Here is a 26,302-nt window from a genome sequence, read left to right as displayed (position 1 = left end):
ATTACCCAACTCTAAACTTCTTTTAAAAAGTGTCTCCAAAAACTGTGTGGCAGGTGTTCCTTTACCCAGGAAACATGAAGGGGCTAAGTGAAGTCCAAACACTCAAATCCATGGTTCAACAGTATAGATCAATGGACTCTCTAGCATTTAAAACAGCTTTTGTAACTTTGATGACATAATACGGGAGAAATCTGATCCAGGAAACTCAGTCATCTTACAAAGACCTGAAGAAATTCATAAGGTGCAGAATGTTGGCACACTGCCAGTGGCTCTGAACCTGTGAATGGTTCTTTCCCTACAGATGACGGAGGGAAGGATCATTTTTCTAGTCTATTTACAGTACCAAGCCTCCTAAGGAGGTCTTTGAACAGTGCCCATTATCAACTCACAGGAAAGCTGGCGTTCCAAGTACACGGTTGACATCCATTGCATCCAGTCCAGCTTTGACTAGCTGCATTGTAAAGTCTTCTTCAAAAACAGTGTGTTTAATAAACTATCCTACTTAAGGGCACAGACACTGAAAAGATGTGGAGGTAAGTACAGTCTAAATAGGCCTCTACATTTGTAGCTGGTTGTTAAATAGGCCTCTTTCTCCCATTCAGCAGAGGACACAACAGAGTGGCTGTCGGGCACTCCATGTTCAATGAGAAACCAGACCACCTATAGAGAGTCTGCCAGGAGCTGGCTGAGACCTGGCCTGGGACTTTCGGATGAACACCCACCTCTTGTCTGTCTCTGAGAGACTGGAGAGGCTGAGAATGAATACAGCTGTGGAGAGAAACACAATAATGGCCGGAGTCTCACCATGGGGGCTACTTCCTATCACCACCATTCAGACAAGAGGGGCTTCAACAGACCGTCAGGGGGCTGGAACTGTGTTCTGTGGGACACGGCGGATCAATGTCCAACATGAGCTTGAGGAATCTAAAAGGCTGGTTGAAGGGCCCTAATAAACGTTGTTGGGAAGTAACTACTCTCCTACGGATAACTGGCAAAAACGTAGTTCAGATGTGAGCATGCAAGGTAGGGGTGCCCAGCGTTGTGTTAGAACCTCCCAAGAAGGCTACCATGAAGGGTGAGGAGGTCCCAGGAGAAAGCGGCTGAATTGGGAGCTGAGGCCAGCAGCCTGAGGACATATATTCTCTAGCTTCAAGGGACCAGAGGGAAACGATCAATTGGGGTGGCGATGGTGATAAAAGGTCTCTGAACTCCCGCAGTTTTGAGGGTGGGATGCTTTGGAGAGATTCTCTGTCTGGCCAGAGAAGCAAACACCAGATGACAGAACTGTCAGGTCAGGAAGCCTTCTCTTCTGTTACTACTGCTCCACACCGGAGGGGGTCTGGGACCCATCACTACCCATGGCTCTCTAGCAAATTAATCAGGACACTGTAAGGTTTTTAAAAGTCACATTGCCATATATTAAACCACAGCTAGTGAGCTAATGGAAGAGTGGGAAAAACACAAGCTTGGGAAATAGGAAAAAAGTTAACCATATCACATTCCACTACAGGCTTACTGCTTTAGCTGGGGGAAGGGAGAAGTGTTACCATTACACGCTACCCCAAATTTTGTCAAATAAACAGGACTGGACATTAAGTTACAGGCGGCATACATTTAACATCAGTAATGTGTTCTTGAAAATCAGACATTCAGCATCAAAGGTTACCAACTAGAAATCTGTCTTACATGATTTCAAATAGGAAAAAAGGTTATAATGCATAATACATTAATTACAACCCACAACTTCCTAAAATATAACTATTTACTTTTTTGTTTTCCTAGTTCTTAAAACGTAACTAATTACATCTGTAAATCTCTCTGAGTGTGTGTACACACACAGAAAAAAATGGTTATATTGGGAGGTCAACCTTAAAAACACTGCTTCCTGAGCGGTCAATTGCTTTGTAAAATGTGATTTCTTTTAGAAACAGCAACATCCAAGGCATATATTTCTTCGGCTGACTCAGCAGTTTCAGAACACCTACACATGATTTTGGTACCTTACAAACTGTGTTTGGAATAACTTTCCCCATACAACATCTTATTTAAAGTATTGTATTGAGGTTGGTATAACTACATTCGGAAACAGATGAAAATGTACTGAAAGCTCATTAGGTTCCATGAAGTTTGTATATGAAAAAAATCAAGAAGCGTTCTACAAAATAAATAAATAAATAAATAAATAAATAATAATAAATTAATCAGAAGCACCTGAAATGAATGAAAAAACTGATGGGACTTTTTAAAGTCATGAGAGCGATCAGAAAAGTCCTGGAACCTGCCCTGGATTTTACCTATGACAGGAGGAAGCAGGAGCTTCCTGGTGTGAATTAAAATGGCAAAGTAGAGGAAAAATTAAACATTCTACATTGTACAGTACAGGTACTCTTATCTTCACAATTAAATGATCTAAAGCCTCATAATCCCCATCTTTCAACAATGTCACAGGGAACTGCTCTATGTTATAAACAAATAATCTGAAAATCATGATGCTTACCATGTACAGTTTCTGTTTAACTACGTACTCTGGAGTTTAAGAAAACACAAAATACGTCCAACTCAATCCCAGGTTTTACAAACATTAAGTGTTCAAGGCGTGCTTTAGAAAGGTGACACCTTTCACTAATTTTTAAATTCTTTATTTGTGTTGCTGCCTTTAGTCTATGTGATGCTCTAGCCTGGTAGCTGTAGATATGTCCTTCAATATCTATGTTCTTCTCAGGTAACTTATCTCTTTACCAGAGTCCCTGAACTGCATAAGTTCTCTTTCCTTATGGCAATCTCACTGCTCCTTGGGGAATGATCACAGGCTACTACTCAGCAGTAGCAGAGGACAGCACCCAACTCCTTTCCTCTGTACTTCAAGAAGCCAGATAATATACTAGTAAAATTACTGGACCTTTTGAAAAGAAGGTACAAAATATGAAACTGCTGAGTTTCAGGCTTGAAAACATTTTTCAAAGCAATGCCAGGACCACAAATGGGGGGAAATACATAATTATGTGAATGTCTTAGTAAGTGCACTATAGGTGCCAGGTACGATATAACCCAAGCTTACACACAGGCGAGAAAGATGAAGGCATAAATATCACTTCAACAATATTATTCATGTAGATAAGATTAGTCTTATATCTCATAAATAACCAATGTCTAAAAATGCCTGACATTTGAACAGATTCAAAACAGCAACTACCGCTTACACTGCATAAAACTACAATTGAGGACGTGGAGTTACGGGACATGTGTCCAGAAGTAACCATGGCTGGTTTGGATGGAGGGGAGACATGTGAATGGCCATAGGAAAACAATCTGTCAGCTTCAGAACCAAAGTCAGGGACCAGAGAAGTGATCGCTGCCTCTCAACTCACCTTTGCCATTTGAGCTTGAACCCCACTAGCCTTCAGGGCGGACACAGCTTTCTGGGCAGCGGCAGGACTGTCAAAGTCAACAAAACCGTAACCTGAAATGCAAAACAGACTTCGTGTTTAAGCCATTATTGCACGATTATGCGAAGAGGGAAAGAATGACTCCATTTGGTTTCTGGTGCAGGCAACAAAAAATGAAAACCATGACGACCTGACGGGTCTCAAGAGCGGCAAGGCAGCAGGCATCCTCCTCGGGTGGCCTTCCCTGGTGTCTACCACGGTCAGGTAAGTTTCCCTTCAAAGGAAAGACCCAGCTTTTCTCCTTTCCAGATCTGTTTTTCAGGTGTCCTATATTTACTGACAAAAATGACATCTAAGTTACCAACCAAAGTTAACAGAAAGAAGAAAAAAAAAATCAACTTCAGAGAAATAGCATTTTCAATGATTTGGTAAGAAAGATGAAGCCATCTATGGCCCTTACAGAGGACCAAAATAAAATGGTGTTTATTCTTTAGACTAAACTTTATTTTTCAAAGAATTGAGTACAACCCTTAAACACCCAAGTATAATCTAATTTTTAGAACTTGGTTAAAAATATCATTACTTGTTTACCTAAAATACAGCCCATCATGATCTCCTTTCAAAATAAAGAAAGGGAGGAAAACATGCCTTTAGATACCTCAAATTAACATGTCCTAAAGTCTAAGAACAAAATAAACAAATAATCAAATACTCTGCTATAAAAGGCCCTGGTTCAAAGCTCATTTATCCAAAGCTTTATAAACATTTTAAACCAGCTGGTCAGTTATTTTCCCTGGCCACAACAAATCAAAACCAGGAAATTAGAGAAAAAAGGAGTTGGGTTGAGGGCAGGACTACTATAAAGTAAACACACGGATGATATTTATCAGTGAAATTTAGTAAAAAGCAATAAAAAAGGAAAACTATACAAAAACAGGATTTATGCTGTTTAAGAGCCATAGTTCCTGATTCAACCAATCCCATGAGCATCACTGTATTAAAATAGGCAATCACTGATTTTTCACTGTGGGAACTCTTAAGTTATTGAGAAAAGGCTAAATTATATTTAACATAGTTTAAAAGATCAGGGTACCAGGGAAAATATCAACAGAGATTTTCTAGAAACTCAAACCTATTATTAAATCAATTTTATTTTAAAAGGAGAGAGAGGGAGAGAAGAGAGAGAAACCTTGATTATTCCACTTTTATGCCTTCATTGATTGATTCTTATGTTCAAGGATTGAACCCAAAACCTTGGCATATTGGGATGATGCTCTAATTAACTGAGCTACCTGGTCAGGGCTTAAGTTAATTTTAAATGATAAGAATATTTTTGTAAAAGAAAAGCACTATTTGGAGGTTGCATAGAAAAGGGATCAGTCCTATAATTGATTTATAGATATTATAACAGATACACACACACACACACACACACACACACACACACACACGCACACACACATACACACACACTGAGTGGCCAGATTATTATGATCTCTGAATGCATAATAATCTGGCCACTCAGTGTGTATATATAAATTAGAGGCCCAATGCATCAATGCATGAATTACTGCATGGGTGGGGTCAGGCCAGCCTGGCCAGGGGGAGGAGACATGGGTGGTTGGCCAGTTGAACTCTTGGTTGAGGGGATAATTTGCATATTAGCCTTTTATTATATAGGACATACACTGAGTGGCCCAGATTTTATTATGCGTTCAGAGATCATAATAAAGGTTCAGAAATAGTTCAAAGGCCATTGTGCAATATTAGTACCAAAAATATTGCCTAGTAACCAAGTAAGTTATAATGAAATGAAGTAGACTATCTGTTATAGAAATAAATGTTTTAGGAGATATGAGTGTTAAAGCTAAAACAAGCAGCAGCTTCTTTCTATTACTTGGAGTGGGACTGAAATAGGGCTTAATTTGACTTAGAAGTAGCAAAATAGCCATGTTGGGAATAAAAAGAGGCTGATCCCGGTAACAGCAGAGAACGTTCCTCAACTGACCAATTAGTAATCAGGTTCAATGTATTTTGGGTGTTTTCTAGAAATCTGCTGTTAGTGAAACTCTCTTGGGAGACACACACCCTCTCTCTCTAACTTGTACACATATTTTATTCCCAAACACAGTGTAAACAGGTCATAAATGAACACTTCACTCCACTGAAATGATGTAACTCCTGCTGATGGATGTTTAAGTCCCCCCACCCCCAATTTTGCTGGTGTCATTAAATTATGATAAATGGAAGATCTCAATTTTGATGTTATTGCAGTCAAAGTTATTATCCTCTCAGCTACTATTAGTATTCCTTTATCTGTTATTTTATTTATTTATTATTTTAAAATATATTTCATTGACTTCTTACAGAGAGGAAAGGAGAGTGATAGTTAGAAACATCGATTAGCTGCCTTCTGCACACTCCCCACTGGGATGTGCCCACAACCGAGGTACCTACATGCCCTTGACCAGAATCAAACCTGGCACCCTTGAATCCACAGGCAGACGCTCTATCCAGATGTGCTCTATCTTGGGCACATCCAATCCAGTTAGGGCTGTTATTTTCTTATTAGGAAAACCTATAGTGGTTGCATTTTATTTAATTATTTACATCCTCTTTTTTGTTTTCTTTCCAGTCATATTCCAATTGTTTTATAAATATGAGCTGAAAAAAAAAAAAATGTAAGAGGTAAGCCTGCAACCTAATGCTTTCATTTTCTCTTATGTTACTATAAAGGTAACTAAAGGCCTGTAACTTTGATTTACACAGGTTCCATGGGTTTCACTGACTGCACCAGGGGAATAGCTATGCTTTCTATTTTTGCTTTGGCATCTAGGAAACTCAGGGCCATTTCTGTAGTAATTGTATGTTTCCTGCTCTTAGCCCTATTTTTCCTTTGGTATGACCCATTTCTACATGTGAGTGTGTGTGTGTGTGTGTGTGTGTGTGTGTGTGTGCATTCTGATCTTAAACACAACTCTGTAAGCATTAATAATCAATCAGTGTCCCAATCAGTCCTTTGGAAGTTTCTTAAGGAGGATCCTGAATATATATAAGTGCTATATATATATATAGTATGCCCCCTTTATCTGTGCTTTTGTTTTATTTGCATGTTTTGTTAAACATGGTAAAAAAAAAAAAAACATTAAATGTAAAATTCCAGAAATAAACAATTTATAAGTTTTAAACTGCAAGCTGTTCTAAGTAGCATGACAAAATCTCATGCTGTCCTGCTCCATCCTGCCCGGGACATGAATTCTGGCTTACTCTCTCTCCTCTGGCTTACTCTCTCATTGACCCACAAACCCACCACGTACCTGTTGACATCTATTCGTGAAGCCTGTGTGAGACTTTCTATCACCCCATCACCATGCTCCCCTATCCCCCAGGCAGTATCTTAAAGGTTTCAATACATGTTGTATAAGAAATCAGCTCTGAATTATTCCTACCTTTATTTCAAAGCCCATCAAATCTCTCCACTTGTCTTTTCAATTGTTATGGATTTGTATTATGACAATATGTTAGATTTAGCATTAGTATTTTTTTAGTCATACCTTTTCCAGACCGTGTTGAGCATTTTGGGGAATTTTGGTTTCTATGGAAGAGGTTCTCATTGGAGAAGAGTGTACATAGTAGTCTTCAGTGCAGGGCTGTCCTGGAGAATTCAACCAGGGAGGCCTCTGGGTCCTGTCCCTCACTTATCTAGAGCAGCTATCTTTTAACACACTGTAAGACTCCTTCCTTCCTCCCCTCCCTCCCTCCCTCCCTCCCTTCTTTCTTTCCTTCCCATGAAAAGGTAGGGTAAGGCTATTAAAATCGTTAAAGCCACTTGTCTACTATGATTTTTCTCTTGGTTTGAAACCCACTTTTGAAATAAGCTTTCTGTTTCACATGCAACAGTCCATTTTTCTTTATAAAATGCCAAGATTTTTTTCTGTGTCCCTTGCTCTCCCAAGTCATTGACAAATACGTTAAATAAGACTAATTTTGGCAATTCAATGTAAACATTTCAATCTAGAATTTAACTCTCTTTGTTTAACTCATTAAAAAACTTACTGAGTACCACTCTGTTTAAAGCAGCTCTATTCACTGTCCTGGGGCAAAACTGCCTTAATGGGCCATGTTGATTAAACATGGGCTTAGATACTTGCAACAATAGCCCCTTTAAATTTAGGAGCTTTGAAGAAGAGACAGAAATACAATGAACCACTTCAAGCCTAGATTAAAGGGAATGGCTGGCTTGGAAGGCCAGGCCCTACCATAGGGTTCATTTACATTCTTTGCCTTTTTCAAACTGTGCTAAGCCACAGCAGTCACCACTACTTGAAAAGCTGGGGTCTAATTAACACGAAGATTTGCCTTTTCTGCCTATTCCTGTCAACCTGATTTCATTCATGGGGTCAGTAGTTAAGACTCAACGTCAGCTGACTCCATTCTTCCCCTTTCCTAGAAAATCACGTGCCTATTGTTAAGATGCTGGATCATTAAAAGTCAGAACCATGGAACATCGGGGCTGCCTACTGTAGACACCTCTTCCAGCTCATGAGGCTGGATGAGCTCATCCTAATTACACAGAAAACTGAAGGTCAGTGCATCAAATTAATGCATCAGCATATTTCAAAGGGGTGTATGACCCCCTCTCCCTATTACAGTTTGGTCAGTCAAAAATGGTTTTCTCCTCCCTGCTGCCAATATTGTCAACAGGCATTCAGCAGAGAACAATCGGGAGTATTGAAACATGTAATTAAGTACTGCTTAAAACTACTCTATTCTAATTAATGGAGCCAATTTGCACAATATGTAATCTTTTCAGTTCTTTAGTCCAGTCCAGTGGGCTTCAGTGAGCGGCTCTAATCTCCTCAGGCTCAGCAAAAGAAAGCTATTTTCTAACTCCACTCTCCTTTAAGAGCAGGGGCTAAATGCCAACCAGTATTTTGCAAGTTAACTCTACTGGCGTCAAATCTGGGATTCTGGCAAACTGCTGGCTGCTGCTGGGTTTGCAGCCAAAACTCGACCAGGCACAAACGTAAGCAATATGCTGACATTGTGCAAGACGGGAACTGGGTGACAAGTAAGATTTGGTTTTTAATAAAATGGAAGTGTTTCTGAAACCAAACATCAGGTTTACAAATCCATCATTTTTTTAAAGCTACAGTTGAGCAAATCATCAGTCAAGGAAACACACCTTTGCATTTGTTCGTTGTCTTATCCAAAATTGCCTTCGTGGAAACTATTTTCCCATATCTAAAAGACAAAAACAGGAGAAGAAGTTATAATCAAGGAGCCCTTATTAATGTCCACAGAACACACATACTTTTTAAACATCTGCAAATTTTAAAGTACAAAACGTTCTTTACTAGGGGGACAGGAAATGAGAATCCTAAACTCAAAACTGAAGTTAAAAAAGGGGGGGTGGGGAGAAGAGGGGGCTGGCTAGTCCTCCCATTGGAATATTTGGATTATAGTTTGATGTTTAGCTTTGAGGAGCGAGGTACTTACCTAACAATCCTGAGATTTTTTTTTTTAAAGTGGAATGTGAGCTCTAGGAAAAAATAATTTGTCCTGACTAGGTGGCTCAGCTGGTTGGAGTGTCGTCCCATACACTACAAAGTTGTGGGTTTGATTTCTGGTCAGGGTACATACCCAGGTTGGAGGTTTAAGCTCCAGTCATGGTTCTTATAGGGAGCAACCAATCAATGTTTCTCTCGCATCACATTGATGATTTTTATATTTTGTTAATCCTCACCTGAGGATACTTTTTCATTTAATTTTTAGAGAAAATGAAAGGGAGGTGGGAAGAGAGAGAGAGAGACTGATGTGAGAGAGACACATCCATTGGTTGCCTCCCACTGCACCCCAACTGGGGCCTGGGATTGAGCCTGCAACCCAGGTAGATGTCCTTGACCAAAAGTGAAACCAGGGCATTTCAGTCTGTGGGCTGACATTCTAAGTACTGAGCAAAACCGGCTAGGACTCACATGGATGTTTTCTCTCTCTTTCTTTCTCCCCCCCGCCCACCCTCTCTAAAATAAATAAACAAATGATCAAACAAACATACATACAAATTGTTCCAGTGACACTATATCTGTGGTCAAATACAAAACCTAATGCAAGGCTACAGAATTATTAAAGGAAAATACTATGATCCACCCAACCTTTAAAACTGACCACCAGGGGAAATGCCTGCATCGTACCCATTCATTTCGGTTTTGCAAACAGCACTACATGGGCAGATCACCACAAAAAGGTGCATTTGCATGTGCTTAACACTTTCAATGAATTTAACACAGTTCTTTTTGTTAGTTACCTGAGATAACTATTCATAGTTTATTCACACTTCTTTTAACTGTGTAATAATAGTATATTGCTAACGTGCATTGTTTGTATGCAAGAAATGGATAATCAAGAATAGAAAACAATAGATAAGAAATTAAGCATTAATTGTATAAGTTTTTTTTATGAGAATGTGTTCAAATTCCTTAATGTACAATGGAAGTTGGGGGAAAGAAGGAAAAAAATTCAGAACATTAAAATCTAGTCCACTGCTATTGAAAATGAAATGGCAGTATTGTTGCGATGTATGTACTAATTCTCCACCCTTTCACAGTGACCAGACCACAATGTAAAACATTGCTACCTATGTTTGTCTTCTAGAAACTGAGAAAAGAACGTTTTAAAAATAGTTCTTAAAAGTTATTGGGACTTTGGGTAATGTACATAATTTACTTCATATATCTAGACTCACTTCCTCATTTATACTGGGTAAATTCCAAAATTTTATTTCTCTTTATGTATATTTTAAGAGTTTCACATTTTCTCTAATATTGCTTTCTCATGATTGATTTTTGAGGATTAAAAAGAGTCCTAAAAGTTCTAGAAAACAGAAAGTATCTGTGTAAAGCATTTTAAATTACTTTGAGTATTGTAGGTTTCTAGTTCATGCACTGAAGAAGCTGAAATTAATTTATCTAGACAAAACAAGTGGCTTAAGCCACCTCTCTCCCTCAGTGAAATTTCACTCTGTGTAATCATGTAATCAAATGATTACTTAGTAGGCATGAAAGTAAAGGTAATTTAAGGTTCAAATGACAATTACATCCAAGGGGCATAATGCTGCACAAACACCTTTAATTCCCCGTAGAGATTCTGAGTATTTATAACAACCTTAACACAGGTCACTGGCCTTACAAAAAATAATTTTAAAAAATCTGCAAACCAGAAAAAAAAAAAAAAACAACATGATTTAAAGACCACCTTTTAGCAATCATTTATCTCTCTAGGTTACTTACATGCTTAATATTTACCCACACTCTGTCACTTGTACAACTTTTAGCTAACATGTTCTCAGATTGCATCCCTTGCCTTCTACCTTTCCAGAAGTAAGGAAGAATGTTGGTATAACTCCAGTTTAGGATAAGGGCTTTGAGAATCACAGAGATCAAGAGACTTTGCATGAGGTTGCAGAGTTCATGGTCTTTTTTGAACCAAACAGAAAAAAAAGAAAAAGAAAAAGAAATTTAGAGAAGGTCAGAGGCTGGCCTTCTCTCTCCTGGTTCTGCTCTCCCCACCAACGATGGAAAAGATGGAGGCATGGAGGGAGGGAGGGAGAGAGGGAGGGAGAAAGCAGGAGAGAAAGGACCCGTGGGAGCATTGATGCTCAATCCATGCCACTCCCTTCTGGTTTGGATTCTCTGATCTCTTTGCTACATTTGACACTGCTCTTCATTTCCACATCTAAGTGGCCAGTACCTCTCTCTGCCTCTGCCCTCTCCTCAGACCTCACCCGCCTCTGGGCCTTCTTTCAGGGGTCCTTGGTTCATTCAGCTCCCTCCTCTCCCTCCTTAACCAAATCCTTTCATCACATTTACTATTCCAGTGCTCAACCCTTCCTAGTCCTAGGAAATTCATACAACTAACAAGGGTATAATGAACACATCTTTGTGGAATATGTCAACTTTTCCTTACTAACCACCACCCCTCCTCCGATTTTTTTCAAATCCCATCAAAGTGCATGCTCCTTTCAGCAGCACCTATACTAACATTGGAAGGATACAGGTAAGGTTGGCATGGCCCACTGGGAAAGGATGACAGGGAAATTTGTGAAGCGTTCCACATTTACAAAAAGAAAAAAATCCCATCAAAGTTTCAGTTTTTGTCTCTTCCTCTTCTAACTTAAATATATGAATATTTTATTAAGATAAACATCCAGTCAAATATCACCTCCTGCCCACTCTTTTCTAAACCCCATCCCAAAGAACCACAGACATCTTTTCTTAAATCTTCCCTTTTTTTTTTTTCATTTGATAGCGAGACATCATCTACTCAGACATTCCTGAATCCAGGAAGTCAACAGCCCTTCTGGGTTTTGTCCCAACGTATGTCTAATGTTAGCTCCTTCCCTTCACTGTGCCTGGATGTCTGCAAGGAGCTCATGCTAGTTTTCCTTGCCTACAGCCTCTAGTCCTTCCAACCCTGTCTGCTGCATTCACTTACCTTAAACACATCCCTCATTCCACCCATTTACCTTAAACACGTCCCTCATTCCACCCATTTACCTTAAACATGTCCCTCATTCCACCCATGCTTACATTTGAAGAACCAGTTCAAACATTATCTTTCTATGAAACCATCCCATATCTCCTCAACCACTTAGTTGACCATTTTATAGGAAAACCAGAAAGAGAATTATATTTACTCAGTTCCAAGTTGTAGGCACAGTGGAAGTATGATCTTACTTAACGAACTTCACAGCAATCTTAGGAGGAGGAAGGTGCTGTTACTCCCATTTTTGCAAACAGGAAAACAAATGCTCATAAATGTTTTGAATCTTAGATCTTGTCTATAGCCACAAAACTAAAAAGCAAATTGTGTTTAAGTTCTCACTGTAACTTATGAATAAAATAATTTTGAGAAACAACGTTTTCTTGATACACACAGAGTATGAAAGGAAAAAAACAAAATGGAAGATTTCTTCCACTGCAGAATTGGAATATATATATTTTTTCCAAGTTGTTTTTGTTTTAAACACAAAAAATAGACATATAGTAGATGGTTGAAAGAGGGATATGTGTGTGTGTGTGTGTGTAGAGCATAGAAGTTCAGAAATGTATCAGTTTTACTTTCTACTGTGGTTTTCATCATGATCTGTGGTTTAAGACTGAAAGACCATGACTACCCAGAGAGTCAGAAGACGGTTTTCACTCTGAGGAACTTTTGCATATTGGCCTTCCTGCAATTAGATGGATCAGGAAGATGCTGTAGTAACCAAGGGGTGTTTGGGGTTTCCCTTTCCTAAAATCTCTGCTTTTTTGGGGCCATCAACTCAATTACATCATCCACAGCACAACAGGTTCTCCTTTAAATACCTGGAAGACTTACAACTTTCCATCACTCAGACTCTGCCTCAGTGGGAGATGCTGTCACCACGTGTGGGGACAGAACAAGCAGTTCTGATGATATGGAAAGGAGCTAGAATACAGAGAGGAACTGTCTATCAAATGACACTCAAGGAATGGAGAAGAGGTGGCAGGGTTCAGAGATGCCGCCATTTCCCCTACCAATTTTAGTGCAGTGAGACTTAATACAGTGGGACAAGGGATGGGGAGGGGAGGAGAACATGACAGATGGCTAGCCGTTAGTCCAATTCTACTGCTGATCATCAGAGCCTGTGAGAGTAGCAGATACCTGGGTAAAAATGCATAAAGCAACCGGATTTTCACTCCTCCCTGTTCCTCTTTTCAGCCTACTTTGTAAAAAAACAAAAACAAACAAGCAAGAAACATTAGGTAATGGGGACATACAATGTATTTGGAAAAACAGGCCTTCTGATGTAAGAATTCACACTCTCAGAACACCAAGGAGATGTGTACCCAAGAAAGCAAGCTGTAGAATTTTATGGGGAAAATGTGGATATAAAGATTCTTTGGGCTTTATCCAGCTTCAAAGTAACAAGGCTCAGACCACAGCCCTGACTACCTGAATATACTAATATTATTTGCTAAGAGTAGATAATCCACTCCAGAGGAAGCTCTGACAGTAGAAGGATAAAGAGTAACTAAGAGACTACTACAATAATTAGAATTTCAAAGAGAGAGGATAACAAGTAAAACTTCACATTTAAACCTACTGGTCCAAGTAAAGTTGGCTGATAAGACCTTTTGCTATGAATCTACCAAAATTTCTTTTGTTTGCACCAGAACTTAAGACATCCGCCCCCTACCGTTTCCATTCATAACTCTTCTTTCATCTGCTGTAATATAAAATCAAAGTATATTTTAGTTTGCATTTAGTAAACAAAGCTTAATTTTCTCTGCTACCCCATCATTTAGTTCCTCCTAAATTCTACCTTCTTGTTAATGTACTTTAATTACAAAAGAAATGCATACTTATTGTAATTAGAAGACACAGAAAAGTAGGTTGAAACATTAAAACCATTTGACGTCCTGGATATGAATATTTAAACATATAGATGTAAATCATTATAGATTCTGTTCAATGTGTGTGCACTGGCATGCGTACACATAAACATAGCATTCCTTTACCAGGGGACTTGCAGCTTTTGAACATTCCCAGTTACAAGCCAAGGCTCTTCAGAGTGGTGTCTACTCCACCTACCGCCAACAGATGGCGATAATGGTTGATAAGTTGTTTTAATATTGGTCATTCCAGTGGGAAATTCATTTAAGGCACCATGGACTCAGCTGCAGTGTTAGTTAGTTTTAGAATATTGTAGGAACATTTTTAAACCTGAAAAAGACTGTGTGTAGGAAACAACAGTAAGAAGTAGATACTTATAATGTAAAACAAAACTAAACAAAAAAAAGATTTTAAGACTGAAAGAGGGTAGGATACTGCTCATGGTTTTGTTTGTTTTAATAGCTGAAATGTCTCTGAAGGACACAGAGGAACTCACACATCCCGTGAGAGATGCTGTGTCCCTTCAAATGACAACACAAGAAAGAGAGACGGGGAGAGAAAGACACACAAAACTTCTGAGTGTGTGGTTCTCAGATGAGCATCAACACTGGAAAGCCCAGGCATGACCTAGTGAGTTAATTCAGGAGAATTGTAAGAGCAACAGCTTACATTTATATAGCTTTTATTTTATGCCAAGCACTGTTCTAAACGACTTAGGTCATCTATTTAAAGCTTCACAACAGTCCTTTGAGTTGGTACAGTATGACTCCTACTATGTAGATGTGAAACTGAGTGAATATGGACCTACTAACGCAGCAAAGATGGGAGGTAGGAAGTCCGCTTTGGCCAAAATGTTGACTGACATATGTAGAAACTTTGGCCACCAAACTTTGGGTCCAAAGATCCAAAGTAATTTCCATCTTGAATCTGCACAGCTCCAAACCAGTGAAGGGAAGAGGGCAGACTTGAGCTGCTACAGTCTCCCAGAGAGTGATAATTCAGAAAGGAGTCACCTGACTTTCTGGTAGACAACTGTTCTATTTGGAATAAGAAACCCAACAGAACATATAAACATTTTCAGGGAGGAGGCAGCACAAATGCCGTTAGAGCTTAACAGGAGTAACTCATGTATCTATTTGGTAGGAATGGATTGGGGGACTCAAAGCCAAAACTCTTCTTGTAATTTTAGACTTGTTGGGGGTGTGGGGGGAACCCCAACACATATACATATATACACTCACACAAAAGTGATACTGTATATGTAACTTTCTAACTTGCTTTCTCTGCTGCTTTATTTTTTAAATGTCCTCCCAGGAAAAGGGAACCTCCTAAAATTTGCATTAGCTCTCCTAACAGTGGTTGAACTGGGGAAGAAAAGAAAGTATAAATTATGTGTATTTGTTTTGCTGATAGCAAAGTTTGTTGGACAAATAAAAATGATGAAAAAGTAGAAAAGTCATTTATCCTTGTATTCTGAAACCTCACTCCCTTGAGCAATTCTGCTGGATACATTTACTTTATTTAATTGGAATAGGAAGTGGTAAGCATTTGAAGATTGAGATACGAGGCATGTACATTTAAAAATTAGGCAATCAATACCAAAAATATTTTCTAAAACTTTATCTTTTTGACCCTGGAGATTTTCAATGTTTCTAGAAGACTAAATATTAAATATATCCCACTTTTCATTCCAGTAGTTTTGGCTTAACTCTCCCACTTGATAACTGCCCATCCCACTTGTACTGAATAGCTGGGTGTGCCTGTGAATCAGTGATTCCTGGTCCCTGGGAGGGAACAGGAAGTGACATCTTATGCAGCTGGAACTGGAGCCAGGATCTGAAAGAGGAAAATGCCTGGCAGGAAAAGCTGCCACAGCACTAAAAGTCAAAACCAAACCTGGCGCTGAAGGTCAATGAAACACAGGAAACCCCAGTATAGTCAAGAAAGAGATCAGACCAAGAAATCAACCCACACATATTTATAGCACATTTCCAGTATGTCCTTCACCATACAGGGACAATCTTTGGGAGAATGTAAGGCATTTTTAATATTAAAAAATAACTAAGAACATTGTGATCTGGTATGGTGAATGCCAAAGGGGGCAGAAACACAGGATAAAGGTCAAGTTCAGCAAGAAAGACTTTGGGGAAAGCAGAAATTCAGGTGAGCTATGGAGGACAACACTCCTAGTAAACAGAAGAATCCAATGCCACCTGTGTGTGGGAGGCAGTGCAAGCTGAGATTGAAAAGGCCCTTAGAGGACTTGGGTTCCAAGAAGAGGAGTCAGGGAACGGAATGTGTCAGGGGTTTTGCAACTGCAGAATGATATGACGAAAGCAAGATTTTAGTAAGATTAATGAAAATCTTATGGCTAGAATTAGCAGAGAGAGATGTCACATTTTATGTTATTGTCATTTCTTTTATCTTTGACTCAAGCAATGACACTCAAGTTCAAGAAATTAAAATGAAGAGGAGCTAGAAGACGAATGGAAAAATTCTAAGGACAGAAAAAAAAATATTTTTTAAGACACAGGGCTTCTTTGAAGTAGCCATAATAAGAGCATAATGTGACTTCTGAGAAAAACCACCCATGGTATCCGTGCTATGAAAAACCAGTGGCTTGTCTCTGTGAATGTAGAGAAGCTGGAGAACAAGTACTATCACCACGGTTCACTTTTCTGAGATGCCCTAGAAAGGACAGTGAGTCTCAGCCGCAATCACAGACCTAGAGCTTGCAGGTGAGAGATGAAGTAGCAGAAGCGTGGACCATCGTCAAGTGGTTTAACCCTCCATTAGACTGGTGGCCCCTCAGCATGTGAGACGTTGAAGAATAGATTACAGAAGCTTTGGGACAAAGTAGCATATTTTTCTAGAGAAAATATTTATGTCTACATGCCTGATTTTTCAAAACATTAAAATTTTACACACAACCTTTCAGAATACAAATAAAATTGATAGTTTGCATCTAGATTTTGGGATTAATAACCTCTTCTGACTAAATTTGGAAGCCATTCCTGCTAACCTGCCTTCTCGACATTTCTGGGTGGCACAGCTAATCCATTATAAATGCTACACAAAACTAACAATTGATGCTGTTGATTGTATATATATCTTGAGCTGAATAATTCATAGGGCCGGTACATGAAAACTGCCCCATTAAAATGGCTAAGATGTGTTTTTGTCATACTATATGAAAACCATATACCTCTTTTAAATAAAAAGCACCCTGTAACGGTGATTTATTACACAGATTTGCTATTATAGTTTAGTATCAGGTCTATTATGGTCTGCAATCAAAGTAAAGTAGCTTTATACTATTTTATGGTCTTTTAAGAGCACCTCGCACAAAGGGTCATTTACATCATCTTATGACACTATTTTTGCTACAAGCCACTGTATGGCATCACTTACAGATGCAGCCAGAGGGCCAGACCCAGATTAGGGCTCACAAGCACTCATATGGCATAGGCAAATGACACACACTGAAAACGGAACCCAGAAATTTCCAAGTAAAATGTAAATTATCTATCACGGAAATGAATCCTTAAAAGTCTCAAACACTGGCTAATGTCTAACTTTTACAATTTATTTCTAAATTGACTTTATGAACTGATAATGATTGAAAATTTCTTAAGTTCTCTTCCTCTCCCACCAAAACCTGTAATATATTTTCTTTGCTTTGATAACCTCACTTTCATGTTTATATAGCACTTCACTTTATTGCTCATAAGGGAGACAAATGTTATATTGGAAAGACAGACCTGCAACCAAAGACCAATCCTCAAGTACTCATTGGTCAATGACCAGCTCTGTGATGCTGTTTTTGCAAATGGCCAGATAGTGTATATCTTGGGCTTTGAGGGCCATAGGGTCTCCATTGCAGCTACCAAGCTCTGCTGATGTAGTGCAACTATTCCATCCTGCCATTATAGCAGAAGTACAAACAGGCATAGCTGTCTGGTCTCAGTAACCCTCTCTGTAAAGTGGCATAATAACATCTACCTTACAGGATTATTGTCAAAAGGCTGGCACAGTGCTGGACACATTACAGACATCCAATAAAGAATAAAAGTTATCCTTTCTGCCAAGCCCCTCCAAGTAATGATCCTTCTGATTCTAACCACATGAGAATACTAAACTAGGCTACTTCTGTATCTTACTATGAATGTGGTTCTATTACAAAATGTTAAGAAAAGATAGACCTACCTTTTTTTTTTTCTTTTGTTAATTCTCACCAAGAAGATTTTCCCCCACTGATTATCAAAGAACGTGGAATGGAGGGGTTGGGGAGAGGACAGAGAAACACATCAACTGGTTGCCTCCCACATAAGCCCTGAACAGACCAGGAATGGAACTTGTAACCCAGGTACACCGTTGACCAGGAATTGAACCCTCAGTGTGCAGGCCGACAATAACCACTGAGCAATGATAGCCAGGGCTAGCTCTATCATTTTATATTACTTTTCAACACATTTTTTTTTTTTGTATATTGTATCCACTCAATATACTGAATGAATGAGACAAACTTATTATATATTATAGATTCCCCCTGAAAATGCTTGGTGTGGAGAATTAAGAGAGGTTGGCTATGATGGGGAGAAGGGAAATATTACATTTTGCCTTGGAAACTGACATGGCCAATTAAGTTATACCAATTAAGTTATAAAAACACACAAGAGAACCAAGGTCAATAAGAAAACTATAAAAGGTTGGGGGGTGAGGGGATAAAGACCAAAAAACTTAGAAGAGTTTTTTTGTTCCTAGATTGTCTTTCAAGTATCTCTACATGGGTTGTTTCTTTTAAAAGAAATCAAAACTGGAAATCTTTTACACACACACACACACACACACATACACAAAAGACTGTGTTAGAGTCGGTAGAAACGGAATGCATTAAACTCCCACACTGAAAACCATAAATGACGGCTTCAATCAAAACAAGAACAGTGTGACAGAGAGTAAGAGTAAACATGCTTTCTGAAGCAAAACAGTTATCTGAAACTATTAAACAAAAGTGTGCAAATTACCAAGAAAGGTCTCTTGATTCTAACACAAGCTACAGAAGGCAGGAGTCAAATTGGACATTTCCTAGACTGAACACTCACTTGGCTTTGATCCAAAGCACAGCACCAGGGTATTGATTTCCAAATGTAGTCAGTCCATCCCTTTCTAAAGTAATAAATCCTGAGTGCTCACGACCTTGAAAAGCCAGTCTGAAGCACAGACTGGAAACGAAAATATCTATTTTAGTCACTTTGGCTCTAAGAATTCTGGGGATATACTATTAATGCATCACTAGTTAAAAAATACACTTGGATGATATAAGCAAGGGAACGGTACAGTAGCCTGCCAGCACAGTTGGTGTTTCTAAATTTAGATTATTTTGTGCAAGGGTCACTCATGACAATGGTCTTGGCTCTTAGAATGGATCTGATGGAAATGGGTAAATAGGACTCCCACATTGGTTTCCTACCGGTTTACCTCCAAATAAGACTGTCCTTAGACACTGTAGATAAAGATAAGCAACCCCTCCAAAGACTGAGTAGTGCAGCTCTAAAAATTTATAATCTTTACACTAAGAAAATCAGAAGGGAATTATCTTTATACTAGAGGCTCAGTGCATAAATTCTGCCCACCCCAATGGTGGCTAAAAGGGGGCTGGGCCTGAGGAGGGAGGGACCATGGGTGGTTGGCAGGGGGGCACTGAGGCTGGATTGGGCTGGTTGGCCGCTGCAGTGGGCATCATAGCTGCCAGTTCTTCCACAGTTCAGTTGCTGGGCTTTCATATATATATATATATATATGTAACAACAGAATGAAAGAGAAACAAATGCTGGAAGTTACTTCAATACCAGTGTTGCAAATTGCTATATCCCAAATGGAGGTAATATGCCTCACTCTCAAGCTAGCTAGAATTGACTGCAATTTCCAAGTGTTCTGATTCTCCCATGCAAATAAAGGGACTGTGAAGGAAGGTCAGGGCTAAAAGGACTTCTTATTGACATGACCTCATCAAGTGGGAAGACAGGGCTGCTTGGGAATGTTGCATGATAGATTTTGATCTGAGTTTAGTACAAACCACCACTTGCTCCTGGAGGCTGTCTGGGAAGAGGACATTTGGTATGGATGCGGGGTAATTGGTAAACAAGTGACTGGGCTGAAGTCTGCTGGTCAGTGTGGTCAGAATCAGCAAGGAGAAGAGCCTTGAGTGATGCACCACAAGGCTCTGCTTTTGGCCAGCATTTTCAACGTTTAAACAAGGACATAAATCTGGTAATTGATAGCATACTTATTCAACATATACATGTCACAAAGCTAGGGGAAGATGGTGAATGTAAGACATCAAAATTAATACTTTTCAATTATTTCAACAGGCTAGAATGAGTACTTGGCCACAGCCAACACCATAATATTTAATAGGAAAAACGTTAAGTCTTCCATATGTGTTTCACGAGGGGAAAAATCAACTGTAAAATTTTAGGGAAAGGCTTGGCTTATTCACATGAAAATATCTGAGTGTTCTGATTAGAAACAAGTTCAAGTTCCCTGAAGGAAAAAACAAAAAACAAACCCAAATCCAAAACCAAACAAACAAAAACCAGACTCAGGTTACACTGAGAAAAATACATGATCTCCCTCACTGAAAGAACTTATGCTCTTGGGCCTTCATTCCCAACTTCCACCATTATGGGATCATGTCCCCAAAAGCCCCAGTCCTGTGAACGTGAGCTTATAAAGTAGATATAATCAAGTTAAGATGAGGTCATTTGAGTAGACCCTGACCCAAGGTAGACAGGAGAGATACATGGACGCTGACAGAGACATGACATGTGATGACTGAGGTAGAAGGACACAGCTGCAAGCCAGCACAGTAAGGATTGCCGGCACATCACCAGAGGATGGAAGGACTCTCCCACCTAAGTTTTGAAGGGAGCATGACTCTGCTGATACCTTAGTTTTGGAATTCTAGCCCCCAGAACTATGAGAGTCCATTTCTGCCTCTGCCCCTACCCTCGACTCCCCATGTTGCAGCCACAGCAAACTCACAGAGCTCCATCTTGCCAGGACATCCTTATTCAAGTCCCTGCATCTGCCCTGTTCCACCTTAACTTCCTGACCTTTAAGCTGTTACATCACCTGGGAAATTCAGTGCTCTTCTGCAAGCCTCGGTTAAAGGAGCTCTCCAGCAGCACCCTTCCTGACCTTCCCTGGCAGAGCCAAGCCCTGCCTCTGCACTGTGCCCGGGGCAGCGTGTCCCCACTGAACCAGGTGCAACACCCACCAACCGCCGCACTGCCTGCATGTCTGCGTCCCCTAAGAGCAAAGAGTCCCTGGACTGCTTTCCGCTTTGTGCCTCAGGCCACGGCATGGTGCCTGACAAATAGTAAACTCAAATTCAGAAGAAAGGAGGAGAGGGATAAATACACGAATGAAGATGGCCTGCTTTCATTGAGTGCTTCCTGCAGGGAACACCTCTGCCCTCAACACCTCTTTTTACCTCCTCTGAGCTCTCCAGAAGAGAGTAAGCAACACTGACAAAAATCTAGAAATCACATCCTCTGAGGAAGGATGTGGCATTTGCTGTCCCTGGTGGTGTCCAAGCAGAGCCAGGTGACCGTCTGGGGTGGGGCCATTCATGCTATGGCAGAGAAATGTCTCCCAAAACTAACCCGGGAAGACACCACCACCAGTCTGTGAGTGGGAAGCAGGAAAGTAAGTGGTGGTGCATTTTTCAAAAAGTTAAACTGAAGATTATACACTTTGTACATTTTTGTTATTAAAGTGCCTTTTTATGAAATAGTGATGAAAGATGATGGTTGTTTCCAGTGTGTCCTTTCTGACAAAATAAAATCTTGATTCTAGATGAGCTCTCTAACTATTTTTGTTTAGTGTACTGATCCTTAAAATCCAAAAATCTGGGACTTACTAAAAGATAATGGGTTGGTGGGTAACAGGTTGGGATCCCTGCTCTGAAAAGGGGATTGGACTGGATGATCAATAAGATTAATGTCAATAAGAATAATGGTTATGTAGACAGAATGACTGAGTAAAAGACTAATGGCGAAAACACCTTAAAAACACACACCACACCTCACAGCATTTTATTTATTTTAATTTCAAGTTATTAGCTGAGATAAAACCAGCCCAATAAATTCTATGCAATTGTATATGAATTGACCATGCTCCCAATAAAAATAAACATGAAGAAAAATGAAAAGAGGGATCAGACTTCTGACTAGTTCTCTTGGGGATGCAGCTGAAGTGGGTAATATTACCTGCAAGGATGCCGCCTCATACTTAAGGCACCTACCCTGCACAGCCAGCAGAACACAACCCTGGGCTCCCCAGAAGTCAGGCATTGTACCTTAACCTGGCATGCATACACAGCCGAGCTGAAACAGGTCCTGAACGTAAACGCAGCATTTATAGATCCTTACAGAGGTCTGTGAGAACCTGCAAAAATAGGATCCTCAAAAGGGAGCCAAGATCCTAGTAATTCTAGAAAATCACTAAAGACATAGTGTCAAAGGAAGTAACCAAAAAGCTTCATTACACAACACAGTTTATGTACATACATACATACATACATAGACGCGTACACATATAATTCTTTTCAGGTTAAGTGTAAAATGCTTCCTACTTTAAATAGCAAATGTATCATCTCTGGGCTTCAAATAGAAGGTAACCTGGATGCAAGTGAGTTAAATGTCCTAGAGACCCGGGCCCTGGGTGGTGGGGATGGAAAGGATAGATCCTTAGACTTGAGCTGAGAGAAGTGAAAATAGGACATGATTATCTCTCCTATGCTTATTGGCTAAGTATATATTATATATCACCTATATGTGGATCCTAATACTACTAACTCCCACTGTCTTGTAAGGAACATGCTATCTATTTTTAGAAGGTGGATCAAATAAAAGACTTGGTCCTAAATAAAAGTTAAGATCCCTAACTATTCAGAGACCAGCTTCCCAAAATATTTGCTTTGCGTTTACCTGGGTGGGCCCCCTCAGGCCAGTGTCTCTCCCAAACTGTGTCCAGAGGAAGGTGATAATTGCCCCCTAAACGCCCAGCCGCCCCCCCCCCCCCCCAGCACTAATTACCCCAGGCCCTGCTTGTTTCCTCTCACAAACACCTGAACTCAGAAAGAAAGCAGGGGATGGCCCTAAGCTGCAGCTCTCTTCCTAGACCAGATTCCATGCCTTCCCAAAGCATGCACCGCAGAGGCCACTGGGCAGAGATGAAGGGTAAGTGAAGTAGGGGGCAAGGGATGGGCAGGAATAAGCACTTTTAGGTCCAGTAAATGACACATTACATTTCCTGCCAGTGACTGGGCACAAACCACAGTAATCACAGAAGAATCAGAGATACTCTGCAATGGGAATTTAGGAGATGATAACAAACCCATCTCTTTAAAACCAACAAATCTTTCAGAGAGATAAAACCAGGCAACTCTTGAGCATGAATGGTGAACTATAAGGAAAATGGGGACTTAAAGTGTATTCATTTAAAACAAATGAAAACTTGAGGGGTACAGCACCTGTTCTCATACCATGTATAATGAGATGTTGACACTTGAAATTCCATTTTGAGAAACGATGGTAATTTTGAGCATGCAGTTTCATAAATACTTTTCATCCTTTTCCATGAAGAATCTTTGATATACCTACAGTAGCTGAAGATTTCCATACATAAGGAGGTTTTGCAGAAATAAAGAAGATGATCTAGTAATATGCATTAGGACCTCTACAAAATACTTTTGAGTAAACAAGTGAATTAACGAAAGACGAATTGGTATGTCTAACAAGTGTACGATGAACATGTGGGCAGTTAAGTAGGAACCAGGAGAGAAGCTCTAACGAGAGTTTAGTTTTTCTGATAAACTTTTAAAGAATTGTCACATTTGACATTTTATGAAGTCTTTCACACATGTATCTCATCCAAGCCCCACAACAACCTGGCAAATGAGATCAGTCCTGTTCTACAGAGAAAGGAAAGAGAAACTCTGGGGGCGGTGACTCATCTACCCACTGCTCTGCAGTAGAAAGGGGGTCAGAGAGGAAACAAGGTGATCCCGTAGGTGCTCAGTGAAAAGAAGTCGTCCCGCTCCGGCCCCTCTTGAAGTTCACTGAGCAGCCACTTCCAGGGACAATGTGTGTTAAGGAAACTGTTGGCTGAAATGGGAAGAGACCGTTACTAGAGCCAAGATTGGACTTGTGCCCTGAAGAGTGTGCTGGGCCAAGGAAATAATGCAACACAATCCATCCACTTCAGGAAAACGAAACCAAAACATTTAAACCCCAAATTCACCCCTTTAGCCACCATTTCAGGCTAAGTTTAAAGCATAAGTGTTACTAATAAAAGTAGACACTCAGGGTACACAATTCAAGGAGAAAACAAAACAAAACTATGGTCATAGAGCAAACAATAAAGCTAAAATGTGTACCTAATACTTTATCCTGAAATGGGAGAAAAGGTATTTCTCTCCCAAAGTAAAGGCCAAAGCCCTTCAGCTAATCACATAACAAAAAGCAAAGTAATGAGGATTAAAATCTATCATCGACAGGCAGCAGAGAGAGAGAGAGAAAAAAAGATGTCTAGAATCTAGAGAATATGGCTTATACACATTAAGCTCAGAAAAAAAGCGCACACACACACACACACACACACACACACACACAAAACAAAACAAAACAAAACAACAGTTTCTGGAGAAATGGTATGTGACCCGTCCATTGCCTGAAAGGGGGATAAGGGTATGCATAAGCTATTATTTTGGGGGGGGCTGGGGTATATTTAGAAATATTTATTTTAAATAAACTGAATGAAAAACTGAGAAGATGTAAGGATTGGCAATACCATCAAGCTCTACTCAGGGTATGGAATAGCAGGAAGAAGGCAGCACAAATGTCCAGGAGCAAGCAATTCATCAACTGGCTGAGCCTCTCTTATTGTTACAACCACGCAGCTAACCTGGGACATGACAATTACAGGGCAGCAACCTTCCAGGGAACTGTTCAAATGGTTGTGTGTGAAAGATGTTAATGTTCTGGAGACAACAGCAACGATCCATTTCTTGACACGCACCAGTTCCTACTCTTGCTAAATGAAAGAAGGGAAGCGAAGGTGTGTTCCCGCTTTCTTTCCATTTGTTCTCAAGTGCAGAAGGCACAGAAGAGATTGTTGTAAACTCTTGGCTAATTGGCCTTGCAATGCTGATGTAACTGCATCCCAGGTAGCCATGCCAATTAAAAACTTCCCAGTCGAGAAGGACTCTTTCCCCCAGGATCTTCATTATGTGCTTCTAAAACCTCACGTCAAGTGAACTGTTTTTGGTTTCCTTTCACTTCTAGGGCACATCTATGGATTGGTTCCCACAAGATTAATCTGCCAGGTATTCCATGTATTTTAAATTATTTACTCATTAGGAGCCTCATGGCTGGCAAAAAGGACCAGACATTCATTAAAAAGATAATGTGGAGTGGTCACTGAGTCTGCCATATTTCTGCAAAGACTACAGATCAATTCAAACCTGTGTCCAATGCAGGTTAGGTTAAGCTATCCTTCATCATTTTCTGTTATTTTACACTAACCAGCTCATGTCAGAGCGTCAAATTTAGTTGTTGTTTTTTCCTGTTCTGATAGAGAGAACACGATATCAAATTGGGTAAAATGATAACTCACATTGCAAAGAAAATGGCAAAAGAGGCATCAACCTTTGGTAACAACAAGCTTGAGGGGCAATTTGGAGCAGCAGCTTAAAACTATTTCTTCTAAGGAAATTATTAAGATGGTATACAAAGATCACTAGAAAATACATAGAAATATTGTAAGTAATCCAAATATTAAGTAAACTACAGAACAGCCATGGGATTGAAAGACCATGTAATTAATGATATTCTGCATTCTAAGTACAGTGGGGAGACAGCCCAGGTTTCCAGCAACCAGGGAGCAAATTATTATATTTTATGAGTTACAGGCTATGAAAAAAATCATATACACATTCCAATCCTCCTTTTTTTTCTTGAAATATCTAGACCAGTGCTGTCCAATAGAAATGGAATGCAAACCACAAATGTGACCCACATATGTAATTTTACACTTTGTGGTAACCACATTAAAGAGTAAAAGGAACATGAAATTAATTTTAATATTTTAACCCATATACCCAACATATTATCATTTCAACATGCAATCAATATAAACATAATAATGAGATGTTGAACATTTTTTTCTACTAAGAATCTGAGATCCAGCGTGGATTCTACACCGCCCGGGCATCTCAATTTGGAGTTGTTGCATTTCACGCGCTCTACAGCCACACAGGGCTGGTGGCTGCCCACAGTGTCCGCACAGATCTGGATGTCTGTGGGCTGCTGCCTCTCCACAGTCCCAACATTTCTCTTGCCAGGGAAACAGTAGCCTGACACAATGTAAATTATGGCTACCCGGTTGGTCACTACGACTTTAGATTGCTTTGGCAGTTGCTTTAGAGTGGA

At 39.8% G+C, this 26,302-nt stretch overlaps 1 protein-coding gene and 1 non-coding gene across 13 annotated transcripts in view; one reads left to right on the top strand and one right to left on the bottom strand.

Annotated features, from left to right (window-relative positions):
- RBMS1 (RNA binding motif single stranded interacting protein 1) overlaps positions 1-26,302 on the bottom strand; it is a 217,308-nt gene that overhangs the window by 36,462 nt on the left and 154,544 nt on the right. For all 12 annotated transcript variants that reach the window (XM_036422247.2, XM_036422246.2, XM_036422239.2 and 9 more), the window contains exons 3-4: positions 8,572-8,630; positions 3,369-3,460 (exon numbers count right to left, since the gene is read on the bottom strand). In XM_036422247.2, the coding sequence (XP_036278140.1) occupies positions 3,369-3,460; positions 8,572-8,630 (151 nt within the window). The remainder of the gene's footprint in view (positions 1-3,368; positions 3,461-8,571; positions 8,631-26,302) is intronic.
- Positions 11,398-11,505, top strand: LOC118710101. The gene has a single exon (XR_004985304.1). It is a non-coding gene; the product is annotated as a U6 spliceosomal RNA (small nuclear RNA).

Source organism: Pipistrellus kuhlii, unplaced genomic scaffold, assembly GCF_014108245.1.
Source record: "Pipistrellus kuhlii isolate mPipKuh1 unplaced genomic scaffold, mPipKuh1.p scaffold_m20_p_7, whole genome shotgun sequence".
In the NCBI taxonomy this organism is placed as follows: Eukaryota; Metazoa; Chordata; class Mammalia; order Chiroptera; family Vespertilionidae; genus Pipistrellus; species Pipistrellus kuhlii.
The sequence above is the reverse complement of the archived record's forward strand: the minus strand, read 5'-3'. Positions and strand labels throughout refer to the sequence as shown.